Source organism: Mustela lutreola, chromosome 7 (assembly GCF_030435805.1).
Source record: "Mustela lutreola isolate mMusLut2 chromosome 7, mMusLut2.pri, whole genome shotgun sequence".
Taxonomy (NCBI): Eukaryota; Metazoa; Chordata; class Mammalia; order Carnivora; family Mustelidae; genus Mustela; species Mustela lutreola.
The window spans coordinates 24,796,995-24,817,804 of NC_081296.1; the positions used below are offsets into that span (position 1 = coordinate 24,796,995).

General features: G+C 46.7%; 1 protein-coding gene across 6 annotated transcripts in view; it reads right to left on the reverse strand.

Annotated features, from left to right (window-relative positions):
• The window catches only part of ADAMTS17 (ADAM metallopeptidase with thrombospondin type 1 motif 17), a 327,760-nt gene that overhangs the window by 251,895 nt on the left and 55,055 nt on the right, over positions 1-20,810 (reverse strand). For all 6 annotated transcript variants that reach the window (XM_059180153.1, XM_059180151.1, XM_059180149.1 and 3 more), the window contains exon 4: positions 12,838-13,010. In XM_059180153.1, the coding sequence (XP_059036136.1) occupies positions 12,838-13,010 (173 nt within the window). The remainder of the gene's footprint in view (positions 1-12,837; positions 13,011-20,810) is intronic.

Here is a 20,810-nt window from a genome sequence, read left to right on the forward strand (position 1 = left end):
ATGGGAAATATGACCCAGATTTATTTAAAAGGCCTTCTGGGGACGCCTGGATGGCTCAGTTGGTTGAGCATCTGACTCTTGATTTCAGCTCCAGTTACGATCTTGGGGGGGTCACGGGATTGGGCCCCATATTGGGCTCTACACTCAGTGGGGAGTCTACCTGAAGATTCTCCCTGTCTCTCCACCCCTCCCCCACCATGCTCACTCTCTAAAATAAATAAATACTTAAAAAAAAGATCTTCTGAGATCTAAAAACCCCGATAAATATGAATTCCCAAAAGAAAAATGCCCATGATAGGAAACTCTGGAATCACACCCATATGTGTGCACAAACACACAAAGCTAAGCTGGAAATCAGTTGTTTAAAAAAAAAAAAAAAAGGCTTAGTACAGTAGATTTCAAAAGAAAGAATGGGTATTAGATAATCCTGGTAGAAAACTTAAAACTCCCATTATGGGCTTTCATGGGGACGCTGAAGGGGACCTTTAAGAAGGGGAAGCAGGAGGTCAATGCCTTTGGCCATCCGTTATGTGCCAGTCTGTGTCATCTCTAACCCTCATCAAAACCTATCAAATTCAGTATCTCCACCACCTTCAACTAATCAAGAGAAAGACACCTGCTCAAGACCCACAGCCAGTCAATAATGACCCCAACTCATATCCAGGCTTGTTGGGACAATAAGGCCATACTCTTCCTTTATTCCCCAGAGTCTTCATTCTAACCACAGTGTGTCACGGAGACAGGATTATAGTAACAAGAGAGGATTTGTCCCTCTCAGTTTTAGAACTTCATTATAAGGACCTCAATATATAAAAAAAAAGAAAAAAAATCAAAGGAAAGCATTTCAAGGGGAAGAGAAAGAGGAAATCTCAAACAAGGCAGAGAAATCAAAGTTGACATGGATGAGAAAAGCCCATTGAATGTGAGACTCCCTGGTCCCTCTCCTGTAAATATGGACAAAGCAGGATGTGGAGGACATAATGGGATAATGGGATAAATATATATTATCCCACATATATTATATATATATATCCCATATATATATTATCCTATATATATTATCTCATAAAATACATTTTTATATATATACAAAACATATAAGTATATATTATATAAATATGATGGGATAAATCACATAGGTGGTAGAAGAAGATATGGAAAGAACAGGGATGGGAGTCTTTTGAACACCTGGGGAAAGACTTCTGCTTTAGTGTGTGCTGGCTTTCCTTTGTTTTTTTCTAGTTTGAGAGATGACTGATATACAACATTGTATTATTTTTAGGTGTACATGATTTGACAGACACACACACACACACACACACACACACACACACACAAAGCAAATGATTGTCCCAAGTAGTTCAGCAAACACCCATCACCTCGCATAGTCACAATCTGTTTTCTTGCGGTAAGAACTTTTAAGATCTATCCTCTTAGGAACTTGCAAACATGTGATTCAGTATTATTAACCACAGTCACTTTGCTGTACATTATATCCCCGAGACTTATAATAACTGGAAGCGTGCACCTTTTGACCTCCTTCGCCCATTGCCCACCCCCATCTCTGGCAACCAGCAAACTCTTCTCTGTACCTAGGAGTTCAGCCTTTTTAGATTCCACATATAAGTGAGAGCACACAGTATTTCTTTTCCTCTGAGTTATTTCACTTGGTGTTGAAACGTCTACTTTTTTTTTCCCCCCTGATAGACACCATCTAGAAGGGAGACTTTTCCAGCAGGAGCATTAGAACTTTCTGCTGTGTTCTTCGGTACATCAGCAGCAACATAAAGCAACAATCAGAACGGACAGTGGAGGCACAGTTAATTCAGGCCACCTGAAGCTGGACATACTGTGTGATACACACTCGTCAGAAGCCACGCACACACTGTCTTTGAGCATCTGTGAGAAAGCAATTAGCTGTGTCATTGCTTGGATCTTACTCTTTGAGAACTATTATTAAAGCAAAAGAAAATCTTTGTGTAACTTAGTATTCTTTCCCACAAGGAAAAACAGAACACATTTAGTTGTTCTGTTCTTACTCCTTCCCCCAAATTTATTCCCCAAGAACAAAAATAGCAGTCATTGTTTCTTTTTCTTTTCTTTTTCTTTCTTTTTTCCTTTTTTTTTACACTGGACCATCTGTAGGCCAATTCTGAAGTCATGTCTTAATTACCTATCCCCAAACCTGGGTGAAGAGGAGGAAAACACATAACTTTTTCCTTGTTTTGATATTTTGAGAACCACCCAATGGCTGCGACTCAAATTCTTCCAGAAATATTCAGCAGTAGGATTGGGCCCAATATGGAAAATCTCAATTCAAAACATGAAAAATAGGAAGAATGAAAACCTGCAGTTCTGAGGGAGAAAATTCAAGTCACACAGGATTTCAAGGTGCTATCTTATCATTTCCTAGAACATCAACACCAGCCACAGATGTTAGAGGACATATTATTTAAGGAAGGTTTAAAGGAATAACATAGCAAAGCAGTCTTCAATGGAATTGGGACATGTCACAGAAAAGCTGCATGAAGACTGAAATTTCAGGAAGGAGAATCTATAGAGACAACCTCCCTTGGCAGAACCTTCCATTTTCTTCCTCACTGAACTGATGACAGCCTGGTGCCTTCTATACGACCCTACCCCAAAGGCCCAGTCGCTTCCCTTGTGGCCAATGCTCAAAAAGGAGGGGTGCTGGAAGGAATACAAAGTTTCCTGCTTCAAAAGGTAAGAGGAAGGGCTGGGAAATGGGACAGTTTAATGGGTACGGAGTTTCAGCTTTGCAAGATGACAAAATTCTAGAGATGGGTTGCACAACACCGTGAACACACTTTCTACTGAACTGTGTGCCTACAAATGGCTAAGATGGTAAATTGAATGTGTACATCACCACAGTTAGAGTTTACCGAATTAAATTTTTGAAAGATACTTCATGCTCTAGCAACATTCTCTACCAAGCCTGAAGGCAGGTACTGCCCCTTGATGTGCACCAGGGTGTTCATGTCCTGAAAAGCCTACCTGGGAGCCTGACTATGGCCAGAGCACCTCTTCACCTGCTGTGAGCTGTCCCATGTTCCCACAGAGCTCGGCAGGGCACAGGGCAGATGCACAGGATCTCCCAGGGGGGCCCAGGGCCAAGCCAGGCAAGCCAGACACAAATCTGACGACAGCCACAAACACAAAGCAAGCAGGCCCCAAAGACATGTAACGAAATCTCCTCGTCTTTTTTTCCCATGGAAATTTACGCTCAGAGGCAGTCCCGGAGGTGGCGGCCATATGATGTTGAGGGAGACACCTGGTTGGGCAAGAAAGAGCACGGCCAATCGTCTGGAAATTCTGTCTCCGGCGCCCAGCTCTGGCTGTGTCCTGGCAAGTGCTCAGAGCCCGGGCTGCATGTGTCACGTTTCCTTGGCAGCCGGGGGTGCCGAGCCAGGGGGGACCCACTGCCAGCAGCACAATGCAGCTCTCCTGGCTGGGCGACTTGGGGACATGGGCAGGGAGGGGCAGACAGGGTGACAGGGACACATGGGGAAGAGTTATGCCAAGTGTCCACACAGGGTTCCCCAAGAGCACCACCTACCTGTGCCACTAAGGGCCTCCCCACATCACAGGTGGTTTACATTCAGACCCCCGTACAGGAAAGGACTCTCTCCAGCACAGTGCCACCCAGGGGGGTGGTCCCTGAAGCAGCAGCAGCAACATCGCCCCGGCATTTGCTGGAAATCCATTCTGGAGCCCACCCCAGAACCAAAGAGCCCTGGGGGTGGGCCTGGCCACCTGCATTTTACAATCCCCCCCACCCCCCCACTCCCCCCGCTGGCAGCTTCCCCGGGATGGCTGCTGGCTGTGGGAACCAGCGTGTGCTCAAACACCATGACAGTTTCTCTGGGCACAACGGAGAGGCTTGTTGTCTGTTTCACATTGTAATTGAGTAAAATTGATGTCATCTTTCCTCCAAACAGAACTTGCCTGGAACATCTCACATTTTCATTTCACTCCACAGTCCTTAAGGAAGCTAAAAACAAGCAAAGCTCCAGCAAGTGGCCCCGTTTTCCAATCTGGCTGCCCAAACCCCAGGTTTTTAGTGTCCAAGCCACCTGTTTCTGTCTGCAATTTGTTCTTCAAAATATTCCCGCTCCTGTGTGACTACCACCCCCCATCCCCAACCACAGGAAAACCCAGAGATATACCTAGAAAGGCACGACAGCACATTGGGAGCAGGGACAAAGCCAAGTCCAGGGGACCATGCTGTGCCCTGCTGCCGGCAAAGACCCAGGCTGGCAGTGGCTTCTCCCCCCGTGGGTACCAGTGCTGGTGAGTGGTTTGCTGGGGACCCAGAGCCTGGAACAGGACTCCAGTTCCATGGAGAAGAGTCAGGCAGCGGGGTTTTGTTAAAACAGAAATCAGTGCACGCCACTCCGGTGCTTCAACCCCTGCAGAAGCTTCTGGCCACACATGAGTTAATGCCCCCCGCCTGCCCTGGCGTACCAGACCGTGAGGTCAGCTGGTTGGCACAGCCCTCACCCACCAGAGATTGCCTCTTTCTGGGCCCCCCAGATGCCAGACAGAGCATGGCTGGCTGGCTCCTTAGTGTCTGCCCCCTTCTCACTGGAACATCACTTCTCACAGAGGTGACCTGACCACCTCACTCCCCCATGTGCTGTCACCTGGATCTCCGTAGAGCAGTTTGTAAAATCCACACGTTTTACTGATCTGTGTGTTGCACACTGTCTTTTGGTCCCACTGCATGTGCTCCATGGGAATGGGACCTGTTACAGTCCCGATTCTATCCCCAGACCCTAGAAGGGTCCTTGGTGCACATGAGGTACACAGTAAATACAGCTGAATAGAATTAGGGAGTGAGCCTCTTTTTAGCTTATTTTTAATTACAGTAAATATATACAACATAAAATTTAGCATCTTAGCCACTTTTAAGTATACAGTTCAGTAGTGTTAACTGCATTTACATTATTGTATGACGATCACCACCATTCATTCACGGAACTCATTCATCTTGCAAAACTGAAACTCTGCACCCATTAAATGCCACTCCCTATTTCCTCTCCCCAAATCCCTGGCAGCCCCCATTCTTTCTGTCTCTATGTATCTTCTAAGTGGAATCATACAGTGTTTGTCCTTTTGTGAGCGGTTTATTTCGCTTAGCAGAATATCCTCAAGGTTCATCCACATTGTAGCCTGGGTCTGAATTCCATCCTTTCTAAGGCTGACGAACATTCCTTGGTACAGATAAACTACACTCTGTTTATCCATTGACCCATCCATGGACACTCAGGTTGCTTTCTTCTCTTGGCTGTTATGAACAATTCCACTATGAACACAAGTGTACAAATATCTGTTTATGACCCTAACTTCCCCCTTTTGGGGTATATACTCAGAAGCAGAACTGCTGGATGACATGATAACTCTAAGTTTACTTTTTTTGAAGACCACCAGCCTGTTTTCATAGGGGATGCACCATTTTACAGTCCTACCAACACATCACGAAGGTTTCATTTCTCCACATCCACTCAACTTGCTATTACATGGACTTTTAAATAATAGCACCCTAATCAAAAATGGTTGAAAGGCAGTGGGAGACACAGGCTTCCAGTTACGGGAATGAACAAGCCCCAGGGATGAAGGTGCAGCATAGGGAAAACAGTCATTCGTATTGTAATAGCGTTGTATGGTGACATATCATGACTCATGGAGCTGTCAAATCATTATGTTGTACACTTGAAACTAATATAATACTGTGTGTCAACTCTAAAATAAATAAATTAAATTTAAATAAATGAATAAGTAAATAAAATCCTAATGATGATGAAGTGGTATCTCATTGTGGTGTCAACTTGCATTTTCCTAATCATGGTAGGACACTGAACAACTTTTCTAGTGTTTACTGGCCACTTCCAGATCTTCTTTGGAGAAATGCCTATACAAGTCCTTTTTGCCAATTTTTAAATCAGTTTTTTTTTTTTTTTGATTGTTGTTGTGTTTTAGGAGTTCCCTATATTCTGGATATTATCAAATATGTATTTGCAAGTGTCTTTCTCTCATTCTATGAGCTGCCTTTTGACTCCAAGGATAGTGTCCTTTGATGCAGAAAACTCTTCAAATTTGATGAAGTCTGATTTGCCTATTTCTTCCTTCATTGCCAGTGCCTTTGGTGTCATAGTCAAGAAGTCACTGCCAAATCCAATGTCATGATGTTTTTCCCCTGTGTTTTCTTCTAGGGGTTTTATAGTTTTAGCTCTGATATGTTCAAGTCTTTAAGCCATTTCAAGTTAATTGTTGTATATTGCATTTGGTAAAGTTCCAACATCATTCTTCTTCATGTGAATATCCAATTTTCTCAGCACTATTTGTTGAAAAGATGAACACTTCCCCCATCGAATGGTCTTGGCACCCTTGCTGAAAATCACTTGACCCTATAACTCAGGGTTTATTTCTAGGTTCTCTCTCTCTCTCTCTCTCTCTCTTTTTTTTTTTTTTAGTATATGTGCTGCCAAAGCAAGCACTCTAGGCTCTCTCTATATTTGTTTTTATGCCAGCACAACAGTGTTTTGATTACTTGAGCTTTTTGTAGTAAATTTTGAAATCAGGAAGAGTGGAGTCTTCTAACTCGGTTCTTTCTCAAAATTATTTTGGGTATTCAAGGTCCCTTGAGATTGAATGAGCATTTTGGGTGAATTTCTCCATTTCTGCAAAGACAATTATTGTTGGGCTTTTACTGCAGATTGCTCTGGGTAGTACTGACATCTTAATAAGAAGTCTTCCAACCCATGAACATGGATGCTTAAATTTCTTTCACTAATGTTTGGTAGTTTTTAGTGTATAAGTCTTTCATCTCTTTTATTAAGTTAATTACTAAGTATTTGTTCTTGAGCTACTGTAAATGAAATGATTTTCTTAATTGCCTTTTTGGATTGTTCATTGTTAGGTACAGAAATTCAACTGAACTGTGTGTAGTGGTTTTGTATCCTGCTACTCTGCTGAATTATACTGAATGTTCTAAAATTTGAGAGGAGGAAGTTTTAGGATTTTCTACACATAGGATCACGTCATCTGTAAATAGAGAAAATTGTATTTCTTCCCTTCCTATTTGAATGCCTTATCTTTCTTTTTCTTGTGCAACTGCTTTGGCTAGGACGACCAATATTATGTTGAATAGAAGTGGTGAAAACAAGCATCCTTGCTTTGTTCTTCATCTTAGAGGAAAACCTTACAGACTTTTACCCTTGAGTATGAGGTCCACTATGGATTTTGTGTAGATGACTTATATAATGTTGAGGTAGTTACCTTCTAGTCCTAGTTTGTTGGGTGTTTGTCTTAATGGGAAGGTAGTGAATCTTACAAATTCTTCTTCTAAACCAGTTGAAATGATCATGTGTTTCCTCCCTTTGTTGTGTTAATGTGGTGTATTACATTGATTGATTGCTGTATGTTGAACCATCCCTGCATTCTGGGCATATCTCCCTCTTTGCCATGGTGTATAATTCTTTTAATATATTGTTGGATTTGGTTTGCTAGTGTTATGTCAAGGATTTTTACATGGATATTCACAAAGTAACTGTTCTTTTTATTCATAAAGAACTATCGTTTTCTTTTCTTGTAGTGTTTTCATCAGATTTTATAAGTCAGATTTCTAAATCTACTGATTCATTCTCTTCACTAATTCTAAGTCTTTCAATTTTCTATTTCTTCATGATAAAGTTGTAAGTTTTGTGATTCTAGGAATCTAACCAGGTCACCAAGGTTATCCGGTCTGTTGGTGGACAGTGGTTTCTAGTACTCTCTTATAATGCCTTTTACTTCCATAGAATTGGTAGTCATGTGCCCATTTTTGGTTTTAATTTTAGTAATTTGAGTCTTCTTGTTTGTCCCACTAGCCACAGGTTTGTTGATTTTGTTAATTCTTTTGAAGAATCTGCTCTTGGCTTTGTTGAGTTTCTCTACTGATTTTCTATTTTTTAATTTATCTCTGTTCTCATCTTTTACTATTTTCTCCTCCTGCTAGCTTTGAATTTAATTTGTTCTTCTCCTCCTAGTTCCTTAAGTTTTAGAGTAAGGTTGTTGATCTGAAATCTTTCTTTCTTTTTTTTTTCTAATGTGAGCATTTACAACTATACATTTCCCACTGAGTACTACTTTTGTGGTGTTCCATAAGCTTTGATGTGTTTTTGTTATTATGCATTTGTATGCATTTTCTCTTTTCGCCAGTTACTTTTCCCTTGACACATGCGTTTAGAGCATGCTGTTTAATTTCCCCATATTTGTCAATTTTCTATTTTTCCTTCCATTATTCACTTCTTACTTAACCCCACTGTGGTCAGGAGAAGATACTTTGTACGATGTTGAGACTTAATCTGTACCCTAAGATACAGTATATCCTGGAGAAAGTCCCATGCGTGCTTGTAAGGACTATTCTGCCATTGTTTTTGAGGATTCTGTATATCTGCTAGATTGAGTTGGTTTATTATGTTTGTCCAAGTCCTCTATTTCCTTACTTATTTTCTGTCTAGTTGTCCTATCCACTACTGGCAGTGGAGGGGGGTAAGTCTCTAGTATTACACAACTGTGTATTTCTCCCTTCAATTTTACCAATTTCTACTTCACATAGTTTGATGGTCTGTAATTAGATGTAAAAAGATTTGATAATTGTTATATTTTCTTGCTGTATTAAAACTTTTTTTAGAGATTTTATTTATTTATTTGACACAGAGAGAGATTATAAGTAGGCAGAGAGGCAGGCAGAGAGAGAGGGGGAAGCAGGCTCCCTGCCGAGCAGAGAGCCTGATGCTGGGCTCGATCCCAGGACCCCAAGATCACGACCCAAGCCTAAGGCAGAGGCTCAACCCACTGAGCCACCCAGACGCCCCTAAAACTTTTTTAATATATGGCATCCTTGTTTCTTTTTTTTGATTAAAGTCTATTTTGTGTGATATTACTATAGCCACTTCTGCTTTCTTATGGTTACTATTTGCACAGCGTATCTTTTTCCATCCCTTTGTTTTCAACTTATTTGTATCTTTGGATCTAAAGTGAGTCTCCTGTAGATAGCATATAATTGGATATGTATTTTAATCCATCCTGATTTTTTAAAAATTTACTTATTTATTTGATGGGGGGGTGGGGTAGGGAAAGAATAAGCGGGGGAGCAGTAGGCAAAGGGAAAGGGAGAAGCAGGCTCCCTGCTCAGCAGGTAGCCTGACATGGGCCGATCCCAGGACTCTCAGATCATGACCTGAGATGAAGGCAGATGCTTAACTGACTGAGCCACCCAAGTGCCCCCATCCTACTGATCTTTTGATTGGAGAATTCAATCCATTTACATTTAAGAAAATTGCTGATAAGGAGGGACTTACTTCTGTATTTTACTATTTGTTTTCAATAAGCTTTATAGCCTTTTTTTTGTTCCTCATTTGCTGCATACTGATTTTTTGGTGTTCAGTTGAGTTTTTTATAATGAAACTTAATTCCTTTCTCATTTTTTTTTCTTTTACTATATTTCTTTAGAGAGAGAGACTGGAGGGAGGTGCAGAAAGACAGGGAGAAAGAGAATGTCTGGCGGCTCCTCAATGCCCAGCTCAGAGCTCAATGCAGGGCTCAGTCTCACAACTCTAGAGATCATGACCTGAGCCAAAATCAAGAACTGGACACTTAGCCGACTAAGGCACCCAGGTGCCCCTCTTTTCTCATTTCCTTTTGTGTATATTCTGTAGCTGTTTTCTTTGTGGTTACTATGGGGACTATACTTAATATTCTAAAATTATAATCCTCTAATTTGAATTTATAGCAGCTTAAATTCAGTAGCATAAAAAAAATCTCCACAGCAAGACGGCTCTTAAAAAGCAAATAAATCCGGCATTATAACTTGAGATAAGGACCAAGTGCAAAAGCAGACTGCTAAAAAAACAGGCTGGCCTTCTCAGAGGGGTCAGCAAGGAGAGCGCCTCTGACGGGACCCTGACCCACAGCCCTCAAAGACAGAGAAGCTAGCTTGATAAGGAGCGGGGAAAAGAGCATTCCTGACAAAGAAAGACCACGAGTCACAGAAGAGCTTGAAGACCTGAGAAAGAGGCCCACATGGCAGGAGTTCAGTGCTGACATGGAGGAGGGACTCGAGTCCAGGAGAAGCAGGTGGGCCCAGTTCCACAGCCAGACAGGGCCGTGCAAAACAGGGAGGGCCGTGCAAAACAGAGCCACGCAAAAATTCCCCTTTAAGTGCATGGGAAGCCACAGAAGGGCTTAGGGCTGCTTAGTAACAAAGTCCTAATTCTGTCAGATGAAGCTCTTGCTGGCCATTCTGTGGCAAGGAATCAAGAGGGGAGAAAGTGACTGTGAAGAGCCCGGGAAAGCAGCTCCAGCAGTCACCAGGGTCTGAAATAATGATGGCCAGTCCAGGGCAGAGACGGAGAGAAACAACAGGCCCCAGACCTGCCCATGACTTGAACAGATGAGACACGAGTCCCTCAGCCCTGGCTCCGAGTGCCTGCCCTACCCTGTACTCACTTACTAGCTGCACACCCTGATGACGGCACTCCTGGCAACCTTCCATTTCCTTCTCTGTGAGATGTGAGTATAATGAGATCCACCAGGTCTGAGGAGGGGAAGAAGGAGAAATAACCCAGCTACTCATCGCAGATGTCCATTCCTTTCCTTCCTCTCAGACACGTGCCGCTGGTTGGTGCTAATCTAATTCACACACACACATACACACACACACCCAGGAGAGGCTATGAAAATTGTAAGCAAACACGTGATACCCAATTTGCCCAGCTTTGAAAGTGTTACCAAAGCCCTACGAGTGCCCAGGCTTGCCTTAGGGATAGGAGTCTGTCTAGATTTGGCCTCAAGGGTCCGAGCGGCAAGCGTAGGTGGGCAGGTCTCTACCCAGAGAGGCCCACGTGAGAAAGTCAGGAGGGTGTAGGAGCCTGGATGTCGGCCCCCTTTGACGCTCCTTCTGCAGCCTGCAGAGAGTATGTTGCAAGGAAGGTAGCAACTGCGCCCGCAGATTCCTTTCTAAATCCACCGAGGCTAGAGAAACAGAGCCAGTTCAGTCCTGCAGGCCCACAGTCAACTCCCTGATGGGAGAGAGCCAGGCTGGCTGGCTTTACCTCCCTGCTCACTGCACCTGGACACCTAATGACAGGGCTCCTGAGCCCAGCCACAGTCCTTTCCCATCCTCCTGGCTTAAAGAAGATCTCACTTCCTAACAGAAATCCCTTGGCTACAACAGCCACAGGAAGAACAGAATTCTCGGGATTTTCAAAACTTGGGTTTGAGGGCCTGGAGGATGGGAATGGTGGAATGTGGTCTTGTTCAAAAGAAGGTACTACATCCGCACACAGCTTGTCTTTAAACTTGCTGAATGGCGACCCCACCACGAGAGCAACAAAAACCAGCTCCGGGTGCTGGGAGTCTATGTAAGTGTGGTCAGCAGACTCAGCCCTTGTTTGCCTTCCGGCCTCATCGGACTGGCCAAGAAACCCGGACGTGACCGGAGGTGACCGGAGGGGTCCGTATTAGCGCACACACACCGGAGGCCCTTCGCCACAGTGGCCCCGCTCTCACTGGGTAGGCCTCATCAGGGAACATCTAAATCCCCATTTAATGGGGTTGGCCCCAGATTTGCCCTCGGCAACAGGATCTGGAGGCTCCAACCTCTTTGTCCAAGCAGCGGAAAGGGCATGGAGAGCGCTGAGTGAAAGCCAGGGCTGGGGACTGCTCGGTCCCTGTGCTTTAGTGTTACAGCCACGGGCAGCTTGAGGGCACCATCGCCACAGACCCCCCTCCGCCCACTGGTGGTACTATAGCTGCCCCCGTCCTGACCACAGAATTATGGAAACAAATATCAAAGTGGAATTCTGCCTCATCACTACTTGAGCTGCCGTAATGAGTGGTTCCTCCTGGCACTGGTGCTCTGGACAATTAAAAAAAAAGAAATGAAATGAAATGAGCTACAGATGAAAGAGGCTGGTGTGGAGCCAACCCCAGCAGCTCCCCTCCGGGTGTCCTCTGGGCAGCCCAGCAACACGCCATTCACCAGCCACCAGGAGGACTTGGGGTTGTGCAGAGGAAGAACACGTACTTCTCAGAGACCAGGGCCAGCACTTCTTCTTCCTCCCCACGTGGTGGCCTCTTCCACCCTCACGCCTGCCCCTCAGCTCAGCCCCTCTCCCCACCCCATGTTCTCCATTTCCAATGCCCCTTCTTGCCTTTTCCCATTCCAGTCCCCACTGAGCACAGCTGCGGGGCTGGTTCCTGCCTCCCTCACCTCTTTCAGCAGCCCCACTCCTCAGGACGCCCTTCCCACCTGCCCCTGTCCAGTGTCCACCCTCACCCCTCAGACTTCCCCATTCCCTCCTGCAGCTGGGTCACACCGCCTGCCTTCCCACACCATCAAGGTGACGGTTTCCTGCTATTCCCATTCATCAAATCAGGTAGATGCAGGCTTCGTGGCTCCTTCCCTGTACCCACAACCAGACAACCTCTCCCTGCTCCAACTTTCCTCCAGCCCTCACAGCCCACGGCAAGAGCTGATCACACTCAAGTGTGATCCTGATTCCTTCTACTAGACCGCTGACTCCTTAGAAGAGGAAGTGACTCTTTCAATTGTGACACACCCCCCCCCGGGAGGGGTCCAGCACTGAGGAGAGGTCTTGGCAAACCACTAGTAAGAAGGGCAGGCAAGGGTCAACCATGGCACAGACCCTAGCACTGAAGGTACGTCGGAGGGCAGGCCCTCCCCAGGGGGACGTTGCTGTGTCTCCATCCCCCAGCCTGGGGAAAAGTCAAGGACATAGCCCTCATCCCGGACGGCAATGGGAGACTCACCATGTTCATGACGGTGAGAATGAACCTCTGGGCAGCCTCTGCCCCATGGTACTGCACCATGTCGGCATCGGCCACCACCAGGGTCTCCACCGTGTGCTCGCTGGTCAGCTGGATGGCGTTCCTCCGCTCCCGCCAGTCCTGGGATGCCCTGTCCCTCCTTGGCTTCTTCTTTTCTAGAAAAGGACAGAGACATCCATGCAGTCCTTGGCATTTTGATTTCCAAAACTGGACAGTGAATCAGCCTTCTGCTGAGCCTCCCGCAGAGAACGGTCGGTCTCCAGTGGCCAGAAGCTGGACCTCCACCATCACAGGGCAGTGTGGTGGGGGTGTGGGGGGGACACACCTAAGCTCACATCCCCAAAGGGGAGCTGAGGGGCAGAAGGGGACTCACACCTGTCTACATCGCAGCCAAGGAGGCCCACGGAACTGAGTATCAGGGAAGAGGGAACCTGTCCCATCAGAGGAGAGCAGACAGTAGCGAGAAGTCGGCAGAGGGGAAGGAAGCCCAGACCCGCTGGGGAAGTGATGAGAAGGCACCTCAGGTTAATGGCAGAGAACCAGAGAGCTTTCTGAAAGGGTTAAACCCACTTCTGACAGCTGCAACCCAGGGAGGGGGCACTCTGGCCACTGTTCTGACAGTCACAAATAAGAAGCCCTCAACATTAATAATCACAAAGCATTATATCAAAGAAAAACAAAACATCATCAGGAAAGAAAATCTCATGACATGCACATCCCGGCCAAGACGGGTCCTTTCCTGAGCCCGGGGAAGGGTCATTGCTGACTCTCTAGATAAACTCATTCCCTATCAGATCTGACAGGGATACGCACTCACTGTTATTGATTAGAGCCCAAATCACAGTGGGCAACTACAAGCTGCTAGGCGAGGGTGACCCCAGCTTTGTTGGCGAAAACCCCTCTGACCAGTGCTAAAGGCTGATTCGAATAGCACACATTTTCAGGAACCCAACGTATGTAAACAGAAAGGCACTTCTTAAATGTGGTAACAGTTATTTCCATTTTGAGCCCTAGACCCTACAGAAATGACTGACGTCATCTCTGCTAAAACGCAGCGAACCCAGCCTTCACACGCACAAACCAGCTTCAGAGAGTAACCTGATTCTTCCAGAGCCCAGAAAGCACACCATGAAGCAGGCTGAGGTATGGGTCATCGTGAACAAACAAGAATACTCTGTGCCATATAACGTACACCTGTGAAAACCGACGAGCACTGCAAGTGTCCAAACACAGAGAGAGAAAGCCACGATGAATGGTCTGCAGCCGGGAAAGGCACATTTGTGATGATACAGTTAAATCGCAATTTTGGAAAGATTTAGCCTACAAGTACCTTTGCTCCCGCCACACGCCCCCCCTCCCAAAAGATGAGTAAGTAGCCAGACAACCAACCAACATAGGTAGGACACAGCTAAAACATGAATGGTAGGGGATATGTGATCTTCACTTTCCTTCTTTTCTCTATATTTTCCAAGTGTATACAATGAACCCAAATTACTTTATTCGTTTAAAATAATGATGTTGAGCTTGAGAAAAACACAGATGTCCCTTTAAAATTCTCCACAACAATCCAGAAGGCATGGGGGAGCTAGAGAAAAGCAAGAGGAAAGGCATGAGCGTGCTGGTTGTGTCTCTCCTTGCCCAGAACCAGGTCCACCTCCCAACAAGTCTTCTGGGCCTCTGCGGTGGAATGAGGGAAGAGTCCATGCTAAGACAAAAGGCAAGGTCTCCGACGGCCCTGCCTTACACGTGAGCAGAATGGAAGAGGCCTCTTGTCTCTCTAAAGAAGGTCCCTTTATACAACTAAACCCGCATTCAGCAATCCGCTCATCTCGGAGCCCAAGGAGGCAGGCACATGGGTGATCTCTACATTCTGGGCTTAGGATGCTTACCTGCCTGAATCAGGCCAACCTGTCCCACTTGGGTTTTCTAACAAACCATCTTGCTCCCATTTCAACAGACCAAGGTGAAAGGTTACCAGGTAAGGGCTCTGTCGTCATGAGCACAGCCACATTCTCCCAGCCACAGAGTGCTACAGCTCCAGCTCCTGGGACGGAGCCCCACGTTGGGCTCCCTGCTTGGAAGGGAGGCCTGCTTCTCCCTCTGCCTCTGCCCCTCCCCCTGCTCACATTCCCTCACTTGCCCTCTCTCATAAATGAATAAAACCTTAAAAAAAAAAAAATGCACCGTGCATCACTCTTTAAGTACCAAATAGGACTAGTGAGACCTGGACCACAGGGAGCTAATAAGCAGGGTGTCCTACAGGATGAAATGCTATGGACTGACACGTGCCCAGAATACTAAGTAACAGGTAAAACACAATGGTCAGGAGCTCTGGGTTTTGTTTTGTTTTGTCATTTTTTTGTTCTGTGGTTTTTAAAGGATTTTCACTATAACTATCCTTCATGTTCCCTTCATGGCCCCCAGCCCCTGGCCTAGCACTTAGTGTGCCATAAGCCATAAATATTCACTAGACAAATGCACCCACAGACGGATGGATGGATGGACGGATGGACAGATGGTGAGGAAGTCAGTGAATGCATGAGTGGAGTCCCTGTTTCCCACATCACAAAGCTGAAGTCAAGCACTAAGCAGTGGTGACTTTGGTCCTTGAACCCAAAGCCCACCCCCCAGCTCCGCTCTGACTCTCCCCACCTGCTCTGCCCGCGTGTGCTGACAGGCTCCTCGCTGCCCTCTGAATGGCAAACCTAACAGGAGGAGGGCCGTAAAAGCTCGGTAGGAAAGGGTTCTGGGTTGAGCATGACGAAATTGATGCTCCTACTTCTGCTGCTGCAGGACCTACCCAGGAAGACGGGGCACAGTTCTCCTGAGCAACCCTCACTGACTGTGCTCCTCCTGCTCAGAGGGTCTCTGACTTGTTCCCGGCCCTCCAGCACTACCGTGTAATTATCCCTCCCAGCTGCCTGGGGCCCGCTGTCAGGCTGCCTGTGCTCCCCTCGCTGAGCGTTGCTATTTGGGGCTGTCAGGCTAGACTCACGCTGGCCGGTGATGCGCACCTCAGCGTCCTGTCCTGTGAACTCAAGGGATGAGGCTGGAAGCCTTGATTCAAATACCTGCAGCCCGATGGGTTTCAGGAATTCAGAACTTTTCAGATTTTGCAAGGCAATCCAGTGGGCATGCCACATAATGAACTTTCAAATGAGGTCTGGGGCACCAAGCTATTATCGAAAGGCTCTAGTATTTCTGCAGTGAAATTGAATAAATGAGGGGTCAAGAGAGATGCTTGTTAGCCTCACTTCAGGGCAGGTCAGGCCTTCCACAAAATGAGTGTCAAAAGTCCTAGATTTGGTGGGACGCCTGGATGGTTCAGTGGGTTAAGTGTATGCCTTCGGCTCAGGTCATGATTCCAAGGTCCTGGGACTGAGTCCCACACTGGGCTCCCTGCTCAGTGGGGAGCCTGTTTCTCCCACTGCTCTTCATCTCGTTTGTTTCCCCCCCCCCCTCTCTCTTTCTTAAATAAATTTGAAAAGTCTTTAAAAAAAAAAAAGAATTCTATGTATTTATGTAAGCTACCCCAAGTCTTCTTTAGAATAAGAGGAGAAGAAAAAAAACACAAAAAACTAAGGGCATTCTAAATGTAACGTTTTTAGAATATTCACACTATTACTGAGTCTAAGAATTTGGGAACTACCAAAAATGCTCAGCAAACACATAAACTATCATTTTAGTTATGAGTTTTGCTCTTGGCAAACTAAAAAAGAAATCCCCAAATCGCAGTTGTGAATTATCAAGCTCTATATGACACATATTTCTTTAGTTTAAAAATAAAGAGTCTTTAGACATTTACCAGATAAATAACACACAGATCACATAATATTTGGTGTGAGAGTTCAAGAGCCAGAAGAATTACTCTGTGATTCTACCCATGTCATTTCCAGGGAAGACCTCAGGTCACCTTCGTACAAAGAGAGAGGAAAAACAAGCCTGTGCCAGCTGCAGAGGCAAGTTAGAGAGAAAACAAACAGAGGACACGGAGCAGCTGCCCAAGGGCACTGGGCCCTTAGAGACCAAGGACAGTGGACGCTTCAGGCCACCAAGTCCAAGACTATGCCAATACTAGGAATTAGGTCCTGAGTATCCAACATGCTTACAAAGTTAAAGGAAAGATTCAGACTTAAACTTGCTGTCATTCAAGCTAGTAACATAAGCTTTCCCCACACACAGCACTCAAGGTCCAGGGGCACAGGGGACCAGGAAGAGTCTAAGGTCCAGGGGCACAGGGGACCAGGACGAGTCTAGAACCAGATGTTCACCTAGCCGCCCTGACTGCAGCTTTTCCCCAGCTCTCCTAAGGACAGGGTAAAGGCAATCCTATCAAAAACCCTTGGTGCCAGGGGTGCTTCGGTGGCTCAGTGGGTTAAGCCTCTGCCTTCGGCTCAGGTCATGATCTCAGAGTCCTGGGATGGAGCCCCACATCGGGCTCTCTGCTCAGCAGGGAGCCTGCTTCCCTCTCTCTGCCTGCCTCTCTGCCTGCTTGTGATCTCTCTCTCTTTCTCTCTCTGTCAAATAAATAAATGAAATCTTAAAAAAAAAAAAAAATCCTTGCTGCCATCGTGCTACATTGCAAAGAATTTACCTGTGGTCAGAGGAAGGACACCTGCCCCTCCCTCTCACCTTGAGACACACAGATTCTGTGATATGTGCCCAATCCCCTGACACCCTTATAAACACCGTGGGGAGGAACCCCTTCCCGTGCGTGCCGGTAGAGGGGTGTGCACTGGCAGGACAGTGAGGGAAGTGAGGGGAGGGAGGTCTGCAGCCTGAGGGCCACAGCACTGATGACAAGATTCAAAACAGGGCTGCAGTGTGGGGCAGAGCCGAGGGGGTGCTCTGCTGCACCAGGGGCCAGGGTAGGCTCTGCAAGCCTTCTGTGACTGCCTTCAAAACCAGAACCATCACACACCCGCCACCCAGGTTTGCAGCGATTAAGTGAGCCGCTCACTGAATGCTTACTACACTCCCTGGAATGTTACGATTCTTCTATAAATGAATGGCACATTGGCCATGATGAGGGTTTCGATGGTGGCGGCAGTGACCTATTGGTTAAGGACACGGCTTTCAAGACAAAACAGCTGGATTCAAATCCTTCCCGACTGTTTTGTCTGACCTGGGATAACTCTCTTGGCCTCTGTTTGTCTCAAAGACCTCATCAGTGAAACAGAGAGAATCGTGGCTCCCCCCGTACCAGGCTGCTGCAGGGATCCAAGCCCTTAGCAGGGTGTGGTCGCAGTATGTGCTCAGTAAACCATGGCTTGATGTCTGTCATCTTTCATGGAGACGAGAACACAAGAAGCGCCTGTGGAGTCTGCAGGCAGGGTGTCCCTGTTAGCCATGTGATCCAGACAGGTCCCCTAAGTCTCCGGGTGGGCCCAGGCTCACATCCCAGGAACACAACTGCCCGCAGAGACACCTTCAGAAACAGTGAAAAAGGCCTCCCAACCACCCCATAATTTGCTGCAGAGGATTTGGGTTTTTAAGGTAAGAGTCCCCCAGGGGAATCCCTTTTGGTTATAATGTTCATTTTTACACCTTCTTTCTATAGACTCAAACAGGCCCTGGGCTGTCTAAAGACACTCTTTGGAGAATCACTTCTAGTGAGCAGTTATTTCATCTGAAGGCTTTCTGGATGAAAATGTACCAGACATGTATGAGCACCAAGGAACATGGTCTCCGCAGAAGGTAGTTGTGTGCTCCCCTTGCCTGCAGTTTAAGTCCCAATCCCGGCCTTCAGGAGCCAGGCTTATCACCCCTCATGAGGGACTGATGCGCGCGGATCAGTGTGTCCACGGCGAAGGGCATCTGGGGTCTCTGGGTGGAGCCCCTGCCCCCCCCAAGGTGACCTCCTCCGGGGTGGGACAGGGACAGCTCTAGATATCCGAGCTCTGTGGGAAATGCATCACTTGCATGATTCTTTGAGGGGTGACAGGTGAGTTTCCTAGCTCTGAGCTACAAATCTTCTCGTGCAAACTAGGTCAAAGGCAGAATCAATAAAACAGCCACTCCCCATCAATCTCGCCTGAAATCAGATCCAGCTGGCGCAGATGGAGCCCTGCATGGGGACACGAGGACAGAGGGTGAGAAAGACTTCAAGCTCCCTCACGATTTTCCTCGGAGCCTAAGAGACTGAAGGTGACTCACCCCCAAAATAGACAGACTGAAATTAGAGAAATAATGAGAGAAAAGAGAATACAGCTATATGGACAGAGAAGGTCACCATGGCAGCTCTGGTGACAGAGATCCCCGTGGATTGTTAGCCAAATGCAAGGCGCCCAGGCACTTGGCTCTGTGCCCACACTGCGGGGGTCCCCTCCCTGCAGCCAGAGTCACAGACTGTCACCATGCAAACCTCCAGAGGAGCAACCGAAGCACCAAGAAATTTGTCAAATTATCTAGCTCTGGGCTGCCAACTCACTTGACTGCGATTCCAGGGATGATGGTCTAACCTGCCTGTTCTGCCTTAGAATTTGGTTCTGAGTTTCCTAAAATCAGAGTTTTCTTTTCTTTTCTTTTTTCTTTCTTTCTTTCTTTTTTTTTTTTTTTTAAGATAAACATGCTTGCTTGTCGGTTTTCTCAATCTCTGACGGGTGGGAAGACACCCTTCCTCAAGGAAAGGCAATATTTACCTCACACCAGCCTCTCCAATTAAAAATACCAGTAAGACTTTACACGGGGGCCTCTGGGTGAGGCCCAAGGCAGCTTTTTCAATACATGTTTTACGGCAAATGTGATCGTGAATTCTGTTTCCTTGTATCTGATAGAAACCTTCTCTTACACCGAAGGGCCTAAAATTAAACACTCAACAAAAGGAATTCCGGAGAAATTCCACTGTGTGCTCCAAGTCAGGAGCTTTGGATGGTTTCTCCATGCAGGGAGGGCCCGGCGGCCAACATGACATGGGGAGGGCACGAGCAGGGCAGCTGAACTAAGAAAGGAGAGTGGCAAGGGGCCTCAGTGAAAGGACACGTGAGGTCACAGATGGTGACAGGGCTTCTGGAACAAGAGGGGAGTTGTTTGGCAGGCAGGATCCACTCATTTGCCTCATGGCTCAAGCACTAAGAGGGGCCTCCCAGCAACCCACTCCGGGTGCCGAGGTCTGTGGACCCCCAGCGTGGGCTGCCCAGGGTACCACGCAGGCCATGTGACTGGCTATTTGTTTTTTTTTTTCCTTTTTTTTCTTATCTGTGCCTGTCACCTGAAAAACAAATTTAAATCTGGTAAACAGAAGTAACGGCGGAACTAGCAGAATCTCTCGGCTTAGATCAAGCAACAGACCGGAACCTCGGGGTCCGCTGAGAGTGCCTGGGAGCCCGTCCATGGCCAGTCTTTGGTAGGAGATCCCATGGGCCAACATCAAGGGGCTTGGAGCACCCCCCCAAATCCCCTGTTCACCTTCTAACTCCGCAGCTGTTAACATTCCCTTTTCAGTCTAACAGGAGACTAGGCTTGTCTGCTGGACCTGACTATGAGCTCCGGGACCCAAACATCGTCCCCACTCCCCGCCCCCGACCCTGCCACAGCGCCTACCTGGCACAGCCCCAGACACAGGAAGAATTCAAGAATTATACTTCACTAAATGAATTTTTTTTTAACTTTTTGAAACTCCTCATGAATGTCAAGATGAATTAGGGAACTTCACATAAATTGCCCTAAAATTACATTCCCATGGGGTGCTTCCTCCACCTAAAGGGGAGGTAGCAAAGCCTGTGTGGGAGGCCCACAGCTCTGCCACCCATCGGAGCTGGTGAGAATGTGCCCCTCTCCCACCACAGTGAAAGCATCGAGAAAGCAAGGTGATGATTATGTCTCTGCCTAAAGGCAGATGTGCAGAATAAGGAAGGGATACGGGCTCAGCCTCTAACAGTCAGATCTAGAACGCCACACCCAGATTACAGGGCTAGTCTGAGTTCTCCCCCTAGCATTACGCTGCTATTACCATG